The 14,713-nt window shown below is 44.9% G+C and overlaps 1 protein-coding gene across 1 annotated transcript; it reads right to left on the bottom strand.

Moving 5' to 3' along the window:
- Positions 1–3,486: 3,486 nt before the first annotated feature.
- LOC106588725 (1-acylglycerol-3-phosphate O-acyltransferase ABHD5) lies at positions 3,487–13,188 on the bottom strand. The gene is made up of 8 exons (XM_045709586.2): positions 12,912–13,188; positions 8,576–8,635; positions 7,653–7,738; positions 7,016–7,523; positions 6,778–6,932; positions 6,237–6,348; positions 5,978–6,158; positions 3,487–5,736 (listed from the first exon to the last, which is right to left on the bottom strand). The coding sequence occupies exons 2-8, from the start codon at positions 8,614–8,616 to the stop codon at positions 5,611–5,613; spliced, it is 1,209 nt and encodes a 402-aa protein (XP_045565542.1). The 5' UTR covers positions 8,617–8,635; positions 12,912–13,188; the 3' UTR covers positions 3,487–5,610.
- Positions 13,189–14,713: the final 1,525 nt, after the last annotated feature.

Here is a 14,713-nt window from a genome sequence, read left to right as displayed (position 1 = left end):
TCATCAAAATGCAAGATTCCAAGACACACAGAGAGTTAAAGTGTGTGTGTGTGTGTGTGTGTGTGTGTGTGTGTGTGTGTGTGTGTGTGTGGTGAGTGTGTGAGTGAGTGTGTGAGTGAGTGAGTGAGTGAGTGAGCTATTGTGTGTCGTCATGTGTGTATCGTACATGCATGTGACGCTAGGCATCGTCGTGGGAGTAGTACAAATGCGAATAGAGTGTCAGTGTCTGTGTGGGCATGAGAGGGGCAGACAGAAAAAAAGAGAGAGAGAGAGACAAAGAAAGAGAGAGAGAAAGAGAGAGAGAGACAAAGAAAGAGAGAGAGAGACAAAGAAAGAGAGAGAGAAAGAGAGAGAGAGAGCTCCAAGGGACATGCCAGTCAGTTTCTGTCACAACAAGTCTTACAATATTTTCCCTAGAGAAGATAACGACTGACATACTGACCCTCTCTAACAGAGATAGGGAACACACACACACACACACACACACACACACACACACACACACACACACACACACACACACACACAATAGCACAAGGCAGTTGCCAGTGAGAGCTGTGTCTCTGGACAAAATAAATACTGCTGACTCACTGTGCTTGAGACCGACTGCACACACAGACGCGCACACACACACACACACAACGTTTTTATGCTTTGTGAGGCATGATTTATGCACTGAAAATAAAAGATGAGACCTATACCTTAGTGCAATAACGGACTGTTGTATGTTAAAACCTCCAAGCTACCAGAAGCTGGCTGCTGTGTCTCACAACCCATCCATCATTAGATTGTTAGCTGAAATAAGAGCATGGGTAGTAGCAGTGCACAAAAAACTTGACTTACACACATGCACGCTCGCTCGCACGCGCACGCACGCACGCACACACACACACACACACACACACACACACACACACACACACACACACACACAGGGTGTTCTCTCTCCTACTCCTGACTTAATTGCGTTTCTATATTTATCAGAGCTGAAGATGCTATTTTAGTCCTGAAGCCCTTGTGACTGATATCAGAAAATGACATTATTCAGTGTGTGTGGTTGTCTGTGTCTTTCATACAGCCCTAACCCCAACTGTCCAGTCACTCACTGCTGATAGGACCAATAATAAACACCAAACTGAATAATGTTATCTGTAGACTGCTGTTTGGAGAAGAAATAAAAAAGTCCCAGAGTTACAAGTCCAGAGCAGAATGACAGTGCATACTAAAACCCAGTGTTTTAAGTTGATGTAACATACATATCTGTCCCAGTGTTTTAAGTTGATGTAACCTACATATCTGTCCCAGTGTTTTAAGTTGATGTAACCTACACATCTGTCCCAGTGTTTTAAGTTGATGTAACCTACATATCTGTCCTAGTGTTTTAAGTTGATGTAACCTACATATCTGTCCCAGTGTTTTAAGTTGATGTAACCTACATATCTGTCCCAGTGTTTTAAGTTGATGTAACCTACATATCTGTCCCAGTGTTTTAAGTTGATGTAACCTACATATCTGTCCCAGTGTTTTAAGTTGATGTAACCTACATATCTGTCCCAGTGTTTTAAGTTGATGTAACTTAAATATCTGTCCCAGTGTTAAATTGATGTGTGATCTGTCTGGGTGTCTGTTAGGGCCATTTGGGCGTGGTGCAGTGCAGGGGGGATATAAATCATATGAACAGAAGATATGATTTATAACGGCTGTTCCCTGTCTCACTGTCCTTTTCTTTCTTTTTTCTCTCATTCCCTCCCTCCGTGCATCTTTCTTTTTTTCTCTTTATCCTACCACTGTCCGGACTGTGTGTGTGTGTGTGTGTGTGTGTGTGTGTGTGTGTGTGTGTGTGTGTGTGGTGTGTGTGTGTGTGTGTGTGTGTGTGTGTGTGTGTGTGTGTGGTATCTAATCCCAGTTGAATGGATGATACTGATCTATAGGGACTTAATCTACTTCAGGATGCAAAATCCCTCAGGAAGGAACGACAGAGAGAGAGGGAGAGGGAGAGAGAGAGAGATAAAGAGGGAAAGAGAGACAGGGCGAAAGAGAGACAGAGAGGGAGAGAGAAAGGGCGAGAGAGAGAAAGGGCGAGAGAGATAGAGGGAAAGAGAGACAGGGCAAGAGAGAGACAGAGGGAGAGAGATAAAGAGGGAGAGAGATAAAGAGGGAGAGAGAGAGGGAGAGAAAGGGGGGTACACTCATACTGTCACAGCAATACAAGCACAACTCAAGCAAGCAGGGAGAATTACAGTTAACTGAACCCTAGATAGGATCTTAATTTGAGCCAGCTTGTTTCAGCAGGAAAATAATCCTGCAGCAACAGGAATTGTGAGTTATTATGTAGATTATAATTAATGGACATTTCTTGTAGGGGTTGCAAAAAATGTTCTAACTACAAATCAAGTCTGACATTTAAAGTGGAAATGTATAACTTTAGAATTGTTTTTAAACTTTGAATACACTACAAGTTTGCATTTTCAGGAAAATTCTCAGGAACAACAGAGTGATCAAATTAAGAAGCACCATACACACGCACACACACACACCACAAAGATTATTGGCAGCTCTCTCCCTGCCTGCTGTCTTCCGATAAATGGACGTTAATTCTAAAGTGATACAAAGACAGATAAACACACACACACACACACACACACACACACTAATAGACCTAAAGCTTCCTGAGGGCCCAGCACTGCATTAGCTACGGATGTGGGATTGATTGAGAAGCAGAAAGCTAGAGTGTGTTTGACTACTGGTGTCTGTGTATGGAGAATTAGTGTGTCTTAGGGCCTCTGTGTGTGTGTGTGTGTGTGTGTGTGTGTGTGTGTGTGTGTGTGTGTGTGTGTGTGTACTTCCATTTAGGGGAAGACATTGATCATGATGTATCCTCTTAGACATTGGCATTGGGACAGTCCTGAATTATGTCTAAGTGAAAGTGCACCAAGACCTAAGGGCTGGAACGTTTCAACACACTAAACAGGTCATAGTGTGGGAAGTTTTACTTTTTGCTGAAAACATTATTTGATCTCCAGCACCTGGTTAAAACCACTGGATTTGTGTTTGTCCTTGGAACCTTTCAAAGGGGAAATCTGGGATTGAAAAAACAACACCCCTGCCACTTGTTTTTGTTATCAGCAGAGGCCGGGATAGGGCTGGAGAATGGACGTACCAATCCTGGAATGCCTCTTTAGTAATTTTCTCAGATTAGTGAGTATGTAAAGATGTCATGTCATGCTGTGGAGTGGAGAAGACGATGCAACTGACTCTGTGGTGTTATTATTGTCACCTCAGAACACTGAGGCTGTGCTACCCTGCCCCCTTGTGGCCCCAGCCTGACACTACCATCACCCCCTACTGGTAAAAGCTTAGCCTCTGCTTCCATCCAGGCTTCCTCAGTTGAGTAATGAACAAGACTTGGAAGTATGGCACAGCGAGCAGTTTGAGATGGGAATAAAGATATTATCTGAGCGATGATAATCAATAAATCAACAAATGAAACACCCAATAGTTGGTTTTATTAGTTGTATGTACAGGATACACACGGTATAGACCGTCCATTAAAATGATTATTTATAGGTTCCTTCTCGACAACAACAATAAGAAATAAAAGATAAGAATACGAACATATAGTAAATAATATGCCCTCCATACCAGTCATCATAAAGAACATTATTTTGATGTAAATATTCTTTATCCTGTTGTGCTGTACATTTGCAGAGCTGGTTCTGTAGAGAGAGGTCATGTTCAAGAGCATCAAATTCGCTTAATTATTGATCACCGACAGAGCGAACTGACTGACCTATAAATCATAATGAGTAGTTATTTAGGATACAGGGGAATTGTAGATCAGTCAGGCAGTAGTCGCGGACTGCAATATAGTCGATCTCAAACACGACGGGAGACTGGACCTGTCTGCCTATGGAGGATAGTTAGGCAACAGTGTGGGTGAAGTGTCAAATAAGAAAGAAAAACCCCAGTCAACTTTATACTAGTTTATACTACTTTCTACAGAAAACAAGTTTTTCCTTTGGGATTAACTCTCCCTCCTCAAACATTAAAACATTGCTCAACAGTTTCTTAGAATACATTTTTTGGGGGGGTCTCTCTGTTCCCTTGCTTACTTTGTTATTCTAAAGTTTTAGCATACTGGTAGCAGCTTTGAGACATGATACTATGGACATTTGTCAACAAGCAAAACATTAATGTACATTATTCTATATTTAAGAAAAGAAAACAATACATTTGACATTTCTTTACAAAGATGATATGCACAACATTGCCTTCACTGGCTGTACAGGGGCATACTGATGAGAGGTGGATGTAGTACAGGTAATATATATCATATATCGGCCCACACACTGAGTGTACAAAACATTATGAACACCTGCTCTTTCCACAACATAGACTGATCAGGTGAATCCAGGTGAAAGCCATGATCCCTTATTAATGTCACTTGTTAAATCCACTTTAAATCAGTGTAGATGAAGGGGAGGAGACAGGTTAAAGAAGGATTTTAAAGCCTTGAGGCAATCGAGACATGGATTGTGTATGTGTGCCATTCAGATGGTGAATGGTCAAGACAAAATATTTAAGTGCCTTTGAACGGGGTATGGTAGTAGGTGCCAGGCACACCGTTTTGCGTCAAGAACTGCAACGCTGCAGGGCTTTTCACACTCAACAGTTTCCCGTGTCTATCAAGAATGGTCCACCACCCAAAGGACATCCAGCCAACTTTACACAACTGTGCGAAGCACTGAAGTCAACATGGGCCAGCGGCAGCTTATGTCAGCATATATCACTATGCAGCCATCCCATATCAACCTAAAACAAAATGATGATTTAACCATCGCATACCAGCCTAGCTCTAGTATGTCCTCAGTAAGGAAGGGGTGTGTTCAAAGTCTGAACGTAACAATCGTCCTCCTTCTCCTCAGAGCCAAGAAGTTGTAACAGCTCCTCCATGTCTCTCTCCTTCTCCCCCTCCTTTACTGTCTCTTCTCCCCATCTCATCTGCCATTCTCTACTCTACCCTCAATCTTCTCCTCTCACCTCCTCCCCCTCCTTTACTGTCTCTTCTCCCCATCTCATCTGCCATTCTCTACTCTACCCTCAATCTTCTCCTCTCACCTCCTCCCCCTCCTTTACTGTCTCTTCTCCCCATCTCATCTGCCATTCTCTACTCTACCCTCAATCTTCTCCTCTCACCTCCTCCCCCTCCTTTACTGTCTCTTCTCCCCATCTCATCTGCCATTCTCTACTCTACCCTCAATCTTCTCCTCTCACCTCCTCCCCCTCCTTTACTGTCTCTTCTCCCCATCTCATCTGCCATTCTCTACTCTACCCTCAATCTTCTCCTCTCACCTCCTCCCCCTCCTTTACTGTCTCTTCTCCCCATCTCATCTGCCATTCTCTACTCTACCCTCAATCTTCTCCTCTCACCTCCTCCCCCTCCTTTACTGTCTCTTCTCCCCATCTCATCTGCCATTCTCTACTCTACCCTCAATCTTCTCCTCTCACCTCCTCCCCCTCCTTTACTGTCTCTTCTCCCCATCTCATCTGCCATTCTCTACTCTACCCTCAATCTTCTCCTCTCACCTCTCTCCTCATTTCCCTTCCTTCTCATCCACACCACTCCTCATCCCTCTTCTCCTTATCTCCCTCCATCCTGGCCAGGATGTGAAGAACGTTCTGATTGAAGTCGTCTGGCTGGTCAGCAAACACATAGTGACCTCCTCCCCTTATCACCTAGAGAGAGAGAGAGAGAAAGAGAAAGAGAGAAAGAGAGAGAGAGAAAGAGAGAGAGAGAGAGAGAGAGAGAGAGAGCGAGAGAGAGAGAGAGAGAGAGAGAGATTGAAGTGAAGGATAGAGAGACCGAAAAAGAGAAACACTTGACATCGAAAAACAACAACGGTACATTGCTGTGCGTGAATGACCGGTCTATTTCATAACACATTCAGAAAACTTGGTACATGAATAATTAACTCACGATGATGTCCACATCTGGTCGGATTTTCTGGACAGTGTATCCCGAGTCGCTGTCGATACTGGATCGGGACCCATAGATGAAGGATATTGGAATGTCTGGTTGGATCTGTCCGATACGATCTAACATTGGTCTCTTAGCCCAACCATATGGTACTGTCATGTTCCTGAACGCTGTTTCACCACTATGGTCAGAGAACGGGTGTTAGTGTATGTGTGTGTGTGCACGTACATTTGTGTGTGTGTGTGTGTACCTACTGTACCTTGGCGTCTGTGCGTTAAGATGGTAGATGTAGTCTGATACAGTGTTGTCATCAAACACTGAAGAGTACTTCTGTTTAAAATCTGACCTGATGGTCTGGATCAACATAGGACCTGAGAGAGAGAAGAGGAGGAGAAGGAGGAAGGAATGGAGGAAAGGATGAGAGAGAGGATGGGGGAGGAATGGAGGAAAGGATGTAGAGAGAGGATGGAGAGGAATGGAGGAAAGGATGGAGAGAGAGGATGGAGGAGGAATGGAGGAAAGGATGGAGAGAGAGGATAGAGAGGAATGGAGGAAAGGATGGAGAGAGAGGATGGAGAGGAATGGAAGGGGGGATATGTTATATTAACACCTTTGGTTTTGAAACATCTGGCAATTCTTTCCACTTGTGCGTGTGTGTGTGTGTGTGTGTGTGTGTGTGTGTGTGTGTGTGTGTGTGTGTGTGTGTGTGGCGTGTGCGTGTGCGTGTGTGCGTGTAGTGTATGCGATGTGTGTGTAGTATACGTGCTTGCGGAGTGTGTGTGTGTGTGTGTATATCGAACCCAGTGGTCCGGCCAGTCTAAGTCCAGCAAGGGGGTTAAAGGGACTCATGACAGCCCCCATGGCTCTGATCCACACTGGGATAGACTTCTCCTGATCTAGGCTCTCTGGACGGGCCGGGAACCCCCAGGGCTCCACCAGGATCAAGTGCTTTACCCTATAAACACACATAGTGTGAACACGTGTATGAACACACACACACCCACACATACTACCTCTCCTCGCTCTCCTCTCTCTCACCTGTGTGGGTGTGTGAGTGTGTAAGCAGCAGCCAGGTATCCTCCCAGGTTGTGTCCCAGCAGGACTATCTCCTCCAGACCCACCCTGTCCCTCCACTCCTCCAGGGCCCCTAGGAACTGCTCCTCTGCCCCCTGTGGGTCCACGCTGAACAGGGGCCGGCTGCTCTGTCCAAACCCCAGAAGATCCAGGGCATACACGGCTCCACTGCCGCATAGAGAGTCCAGGTTCTGGGCCCACAGACCCACACCACCCCCAAACCCATGGAGCAGCACCAGGGGAGGACGGGGCTGGAGAGAGGGCTGTGGAGAAGAGGGATGGGGCTGGGTATGGGGTGGGAGAGAGGGATGGGGCTTTGGCTGAGGCTGGGGTGGGAGAGAGGGATGGGGCTTTGGCTGAGGCTGGGGTGGGAGAGAGGGATGGGGCTTGATGTGAGAGGTGAAGGCTAAGGTCCAGAGATAGTTGCCGTTGGATATCCGGACATGTTGCCTGGAGAATGGGGCCTTCACAGCTGTGAGAGGAGACAGGGATGGAGGAGAAAGACAGAGGGAACAGGGAGGGAGAGCGTAAAAAGAGAGGAGAGGAGAGGAGATGTGTAAGTATGATAGTTAGGAGGGGAAACACACACACACACTCTTACCCTTGAGCATTTTGTCTTCTGCATCCTTCAGCTGAGAGAGGGAGGTGGGACACCAGGATGGAAGCCAACTGGAGATCCACCCAGACCTGCACAAACACACGTAATGATCAAGCTGATATTCTCGAAGACAACTGAACTTCAACTTCAATAAGTGAACTTTGACCTCTAACTAGCCTCTAACTAGCTCTGACCAGCTATCATTGAGTCAGACTTCACAAACAGGACAGCATTGTAACACACTCCTACAATAATGTCCTCTGTCTACAGTAGTCTACCTATTTAAATAGTACATGTTTAATTTAAATTAAACAAAGAAAAAGCTACATTCCAACTAATGTGCAACAAGGTGTCCCTCTGGCTAAATAGTAATCTATTGGGTAATAATTTCAGTGTAATAAAAACAACTTTCATGATATGTCTTAAGTTTAGTTACAGGTTTGAAAAACCTTCTGAATGTCACAAAGTTATTTGGCTGGCTACTAGGATGACTGGTGGTTGTGTGTCTGTCTTCATAGTGATATCCAAGGTCGAATAATCTTATCTTCACTGAGTTGTCATTCTGTAATAAATACTGTAACTACAGTCAAAGGTCCAAGTGATGTAGCTGCACCAAGTTCACGGGAAGGAATATTTTCCTTTGTTAAGGCGTATCATTTCATTAAAAAAACTTTAAAAAACAAATCTAAAATATTTCAGAGACTATAAAGGGTTTCATGGAAGAGGCGCAATAGGTGTTTGAATTATAGCACTTCATCAAGTAACTAAGCATTTTAAAATATTTTTACAAGATGTTTACTTTGGAGACATATAGCGCAACGAAGTTGCCTAACCTATCATTCCTGAAAGCGTATTCTGTAAATGATGGATTTGGAACTCTAGAATAGCGCACCATAATACCTTGGTTAAAACCTAGGTCTACTCACCCTTGCTCGGCTGGTTGCAGATCCTTCGCCATCCTCCTCATAGTGAACTGTGATGATTATCTGTCATCCATGCAGAGAAACAAAGTAGGAGTGGTGATTGGCAACAGAGAGAGACTGCCTCACACACACACACCTTTAGGCGCAATAGTAGCTAATCGATATGTTAGAGAAGGAATTGAAAAATAATTCGACTCGACGCTGTTTTCTGTCGTATTACCGAATTTGTAACTCGCTATGTTATTGGCTGAATTACAGCAGGTTGCCTATAGATATATATATCATGCACTTGATTCCAGCGACAAAACCGGGTAGCCTTCCCTGAAGTTGGAATTCACAGAAGTTGGACTTTTCGGAGAAAGTTGCCAACACTGCGCAGCACGCGAACGAGGGAAATCGAGCGTATACTATTTTCCATGGGTGTTTGCTTTGTCTTAACAAATAGGTGAGAGTCCTATTTGAGTTTGTTTCCAGATCATATACATTCTAATCCACTATATAAGACATCTCCTGAGAGTGTATGGGGACCACGGAGGGAGGCAGTAGTAGGGTACTAGCGGGTAACAAGCCCCCCCCTAAGAACAATGTCTAACTTTTGGAGAAAAATAAAATGGTATGTGGATGAAGGTCATGCTTATGCGAATAAACTATAAAGGGAAATAAATAAATGGGTTTTAGTTATTTAATGAAATGTTGGTTTTAGAAAAGGGGCGTTTTTTTTAAGTACCAGGGTAACAGCCCCCCGCCCCGGGCGTGCTACTTTCCCGGTAGAAGATTATGGCATACGGTTTTACACAAGTGTGTTAAAATCCATTTAATCAGTTTTATTTGGAGGGGGGGGGGGCAAGTCACCATTAATATCCGCACTATGAGGAAAGTCCCTCTTTTCAACTCACCTGAACATTCATTTTCTTTGTTGTTCCTTTTCCATACAATCCATTATGTACAATTGCAGTAAATATTATTTTATAAATGGAAGATTTTAAATCTCAGCAGTCTTTAAAATTAATCCAGGAGCAAAAGGTTTTCAATAGTCGTTTTTAAATCATAAAAAAATATTAATTGGAACATAATATTGGAATGGAATATAATGGAGCCGGAGGGGATGGCTGCCGTTTTACAGACTCCTAACCAATTGTGCAATTTTGTGGTTTTTTTTGCGTTGTTTGTAACTTATTTTGTACATAAAGTTGATGCTACCGTCTCTTATGACCGAAAAGAGCTTCTGGATTTCAGAACAGCGATTACTCACCTCGAACTTGATGAAGATTTTTTCTTTAATGAGTCTGATGCCAAGGATATAATATTGCTCCCAAACAAGGCCCAAATTCCCATCATTCACATAAAGAAAATAAAGAAATACATGGGGCGTAGATCAGAGTGCCTTGTGAGAATTCGTCGGCGAGTGGGTAACCCGACTCTACCATCCGTTCTATTGGCCAACGTGCAATCACTGGAGAATAAACTGGATGAGCTCTGTTCGAGACTATCTTACCAACGGACATTAAAAACTGAAATATCTTATGTTTCACTGAGTCGTGGCTTGTGCGCAATGTCTAATATTAAGGTAGTCTCGAGATATTGCTCGCCTGAGGTAGAGTACCTCATGATAAGCTGTAGACCACACTATCCACCAAGAGAGTTTTCATCTATATTTTTTGTAGCCGTTTATTTACCACCGATGCTGGCACTAAGACCGCACTCAACGAGCTGTTTAAGGCGATAAGCAAACAAGAAAATGCTCGTTCAGAAGCGGTGCTGCCAGTGGCTGGGGACTTTAATTCAGGCAAATTTAAATCCGTTTTACCTCACTTCTACCAGCAAGCCACATGTGCAACCAGGGGTAAAAAAACCTCTAGACCACCTTTACTCCACACACAGAGACATGTACAAAGTTCTCCCTCGCCCTCCATTTGGCAAATCTGACCATAATTCTATCCTCCCAATTCCTGCTTACAAGCAGAAACTAAAGCAGGAAGTGCCAGTGACTCGCTCAATACGGAAGTGGTCAGATGACGCGGATGCTACATTACAGGACTGTTTTGCTAGCACAGACTGGAATATGTTCCGGGATTCATCCAATGGCATTGAGGAGTATACCACCTCAATCACTGACTTCATCAATTAGTGCATCGGCGACGTCATCCCCACAGTGACCGTACGTACATATCCCAAACTGAAGCCATGGAATACAGGCAAGGGCCACAACGAGCTAAAGGCTAGAGCTGCCACTTTCAAGTAGCGAGACACTAATCTGGACACTTATAAGAAATCCTGCTATGCCCTCAGACGAACCATCAAACAGCAAAGTGTCAATACAGGACTAAGGTTAAATCCTACTAAACCGGCTCTGAAGCTCATCGGATGTGGCAGGGTTTGCAAACTATTACGGACTACAAAGGTAAACCCAGCTGCCCAGTGATGTGAGCCTACCAGATGGGCAAAATGCCTTTTATGCTCGCTTCGAGGCAAGCAACACTGAAGCATGCATGAGAGCACCAGCTGTTCCAGACGATTGTGTGATAACGCTCTCCGCAGCCGGTGTGAGCAAGGCTTTTAAACAGGTCAACATTCACAAGGCCGTGGGGCCAGACAGATTACTAGGACGAGTACTGAGCATGCGCGGACCAACTGGCAAGTGTCTTCACTAACATTTTCAACCTCTCCCTGACTGAGTCTGTAATACCTACATGTTTCAAGCAGACCACCATAGTCCCTGTGCTCAAGAAAGTGCAGGTAGCCTGCCTAAATGACTACCGCCACGTAGCACTCACATCAACAGCATCATCCCTGATACCCTAGATCCACTCCAATTCACATACCGCCCCAACAGATCCACAGATGACACAATCTCAATCGCAATCCACACTGCCCTTTCCAACCTGGACAAAAAACACCTATGTGAGAATGCTGTTCATTGACTACAGCTCAGCGTTCAACACCATAGTGCCCACAAAGTTCATCACTAAGCCAAGGACCCTGGGACTAAACACCTCCCTCTGCAACTGGATCCTGGACTTCCTGATGGGCCGCCCCCAGGTGGTAAGGGTAGGCAACAACACATCTGGCACGCTGATCCTCAACACTGGGGCCCCACAAGGGTGGGTTCTCAGCCCTTTCCTGTACTCCTTGTTCACCCATGACTGCGTGGCAATGCACGCCTCCCACTCAATCATAAAGTTTGCAGACGACACTACAGTGGTAGACTTGATTACCAACAACGACGAGACAGCATACAGGGAGGAGGTGAAGGCCCTCGGAGTGTGGTGTCAGGAAAATAACCTCACACTCAATGTCAACAAAACAAAGGAGATGATCGTGGACTTCAGGAAACAGCAGAGGGGGCAACCCCCTATCCACATCGATGGGACAGTAGTGGAGAAGGTGGAAAGTTTAAAGTTCCTCGGCGTACACATCACAGACAAATTGATATGGTCCACCCACACAGAGAGCGTGGTGAAATAAGGCACAACAGTGCCTCTTCAACCTCAGGAGGCTGAAGAAATTTGGCTTCTCACCGAAAACACTCACAAACCTTTACAGATGAACAATCGAGAGCATCCTGTCGGGCTGTATCACCGCCTGGTACGGCAACTGCTCCACCCACAACCGTGAGGCTCTCCAGAGGGTAGTGCGGCCTGCACAACGCATCACCGGGTGCAAACTACCTGCCCTCCAGGACACCTACACCACCCGATGTCACATAAAGGCCAAAAAGATCATCAAGGACAACAACCACCCGAGCCACTGCCTGTTCACCCCGTTATCTTCCAGAAGGCGAGGTCAGTACAGGTGCATCAAAGCTGGGACCGAGAGACTGAAAAACAGCTTCTATCTCAAGTCCATCAGACTGTTAAACAGCCATCACTAACATTGAGTGGCTGCTGCCAACGTACAGACTCAAATCTCTAGCCACTTTAATAATTGGATGTAATAAATGTATCACTAATAAATGTATCATTAAACAATGCCACTTGATATAATGTTTACATACCCTCTACATTACTCATCTCATATGTATATACTGAACTCTATACCATCTACTGCATCTTGCCTTTGCCGCACGGCCATCGCTCATCCATATATTTATGTACATATTCTAGTTCATCCCTTTACACTTGTGTGTATAAGGTAGTTGTTGTGAAATTGTTAGATTACTTGTTAGATATTACTGCACTGTCGGAACTAGAAGCACAAGCATTTCGCTACGCTCGCGTTAACATCTGCTAACCATGTGTATGTGACCAATAAAATTTGATTTGATTTGATGGACAGAGAACGGGTGTTAGTGTATGTGTGTGTGTGCGTGTACATTTATGTGTGTGTGTACCTACTGTACCTTGGCATCTGTGCGTTAAGATGGTAAATGTAGTCTGAATTGGTGTTGTCATCAAACACTGAAGAGTACTTCTGTTTAAAATCTGACCTGATGGTCTGGATCAACATAGGACCTGAGAGAGAGAAGAGGAGGAGAAGAAGGAAGGAATGGAGGAAAGGATCGAGAGAGAGGATGGAGAGGAATGGAGGAAAGGATGGAGAGAGAGGATAGAGAGGAATGGAGGAAAGGATGGAGAGAGAGGATAGAGAGGAATGGAGGAAAGGATGGAGAAAGAGGATGGAGGAGGAATGGAGGAAAGGATGGAGAGAGAGGACTGGGGAGGAATGGAGGAAAGGATGGAGAGAGAGGATAGAGAGGAATGGAGGAAAGGATGGAGAGAGAGGATAGAGAGGAATGGAGGAAAGGATGGAGAGAGAGGATAGAGAGGAATGGAGGAAAGGATGGAGAGAGAGGACTGGGGAGGAATGGAGGAAAGGATGGAGAGAGAGGATAGAGAGGAATGGAGGAAAGGATGGAGAAAGAGGATGGAGGAGGAATGGAGGAAAGGATGGAGAGAGAGGACTGGGGAGGAATGGAGGAAAGGATGGAGAGAGAGGATAGAGAGGAATGGAGGAAAGGATGGAGAGAGAGGATAGAGAGGAATGGAGGAAAGGATGGAGAGAGAGGATAGAGAGGAATGGAGGAAAGGATGGAGAGAGAGGACTGGGGAGGAATGGAGGAAAGGATGGAGAGAGAGGATAGAGAGGAATGGAGGAAAGGATGGAGAAAGAGGATGGAGGAGGAATGGAGGAAAGGATGGAGAGAGAGGACTGGGGAGGAATGGAGGAAAGGATGGAGAGAGAGGATAGAGAGGAATGGAGGAAAGGATGGAGAGAGAGGATAGAGAGGAATGGAGGAAAGGATGGAGAGAGAGGATAGAGAGGAATGGAGGAAAGGATGGAGAGAGAGGACTGGGGAGGAATGGAGGAAAGGATGGAGAGAGAGGATAGAGAGGAATGGAGGGAGGGATATGTTGTCTTAACACCTTTGGTTTTGAAACATCTGAAAATTCTTTCCACTTGTGTTTGTGTGTGTGTGTGTGCGTGTGCGTGTGTGTGCATGCATGTAGTGTATGCAATGTGTGTATAGTATACGTGCTTGCGGTGTGTGTGTGTGTGTGTGTGTGTGTGTGTGTATATCGAACCCAGTGGTCCGGCCAGTCTGGGTATGTAAGGAGATATGTAAGTATGATAGTTAGGAGGGGAAACACACACACACACACTCTTACCCTTGAGCATTTTGTCTTCTGCATCCTTCAGCTGAGAGAGGGAGGTGGGACACCAGGATGGAAGCCAACTGGAGATCCATCTGGACCTGCACAAACACACACACACAATTGCGTAAATGATCCCGCTGATGTTCTCGAAGAAAACTCAATAAGTGAACTTTGAACTCTAGCTCTGACCAGCTATCACGGAGTCAGACTGAACAAACAAGATAGCCTTATAGCGAACTCCTAAAATGTCCTCTGCAATTTTCCCTCTAAGCTGTGCACGTAGTTCCCATCAGACTGCTGTGCAGAGACCAACCAAGTAGAGAAGCATGACATTGAACTTCACTCACCTTTCTTGAGTTTTCCCCTTTTAGTTAACACTTAACGTTTTGCTCTACTGTGGAAATTGTGATCGAATCAACGAAATGTTAGCCACTTTCAAGGTAACATACCGAAACAAATGAACTATGCACGATTTAGTTTGCATAACTAACTGCAAGATATTTTCTTGTGGGCAGAGCGCATTGGAGTAGGATTCTATTGCATTGAG

Source organism: Salmo salar, chromosome 27 (assembly GCF_965601325.2).
Source record: "Salmo salar chromosome 27, fSalSal1, whole genome shotgun sequence".
NCBI classification, from domain to species: domain Eukaryota; kingdom Metazoa; phylum Chordata; class Actinopteri; order Salmoniformes; family Salmonidae; genus Salmo; species Salmo salar.
Note: the sequence above shows the minus strand (reverse complement) of the source record. Positions and strands in the feature narration are given on the sequence as shown.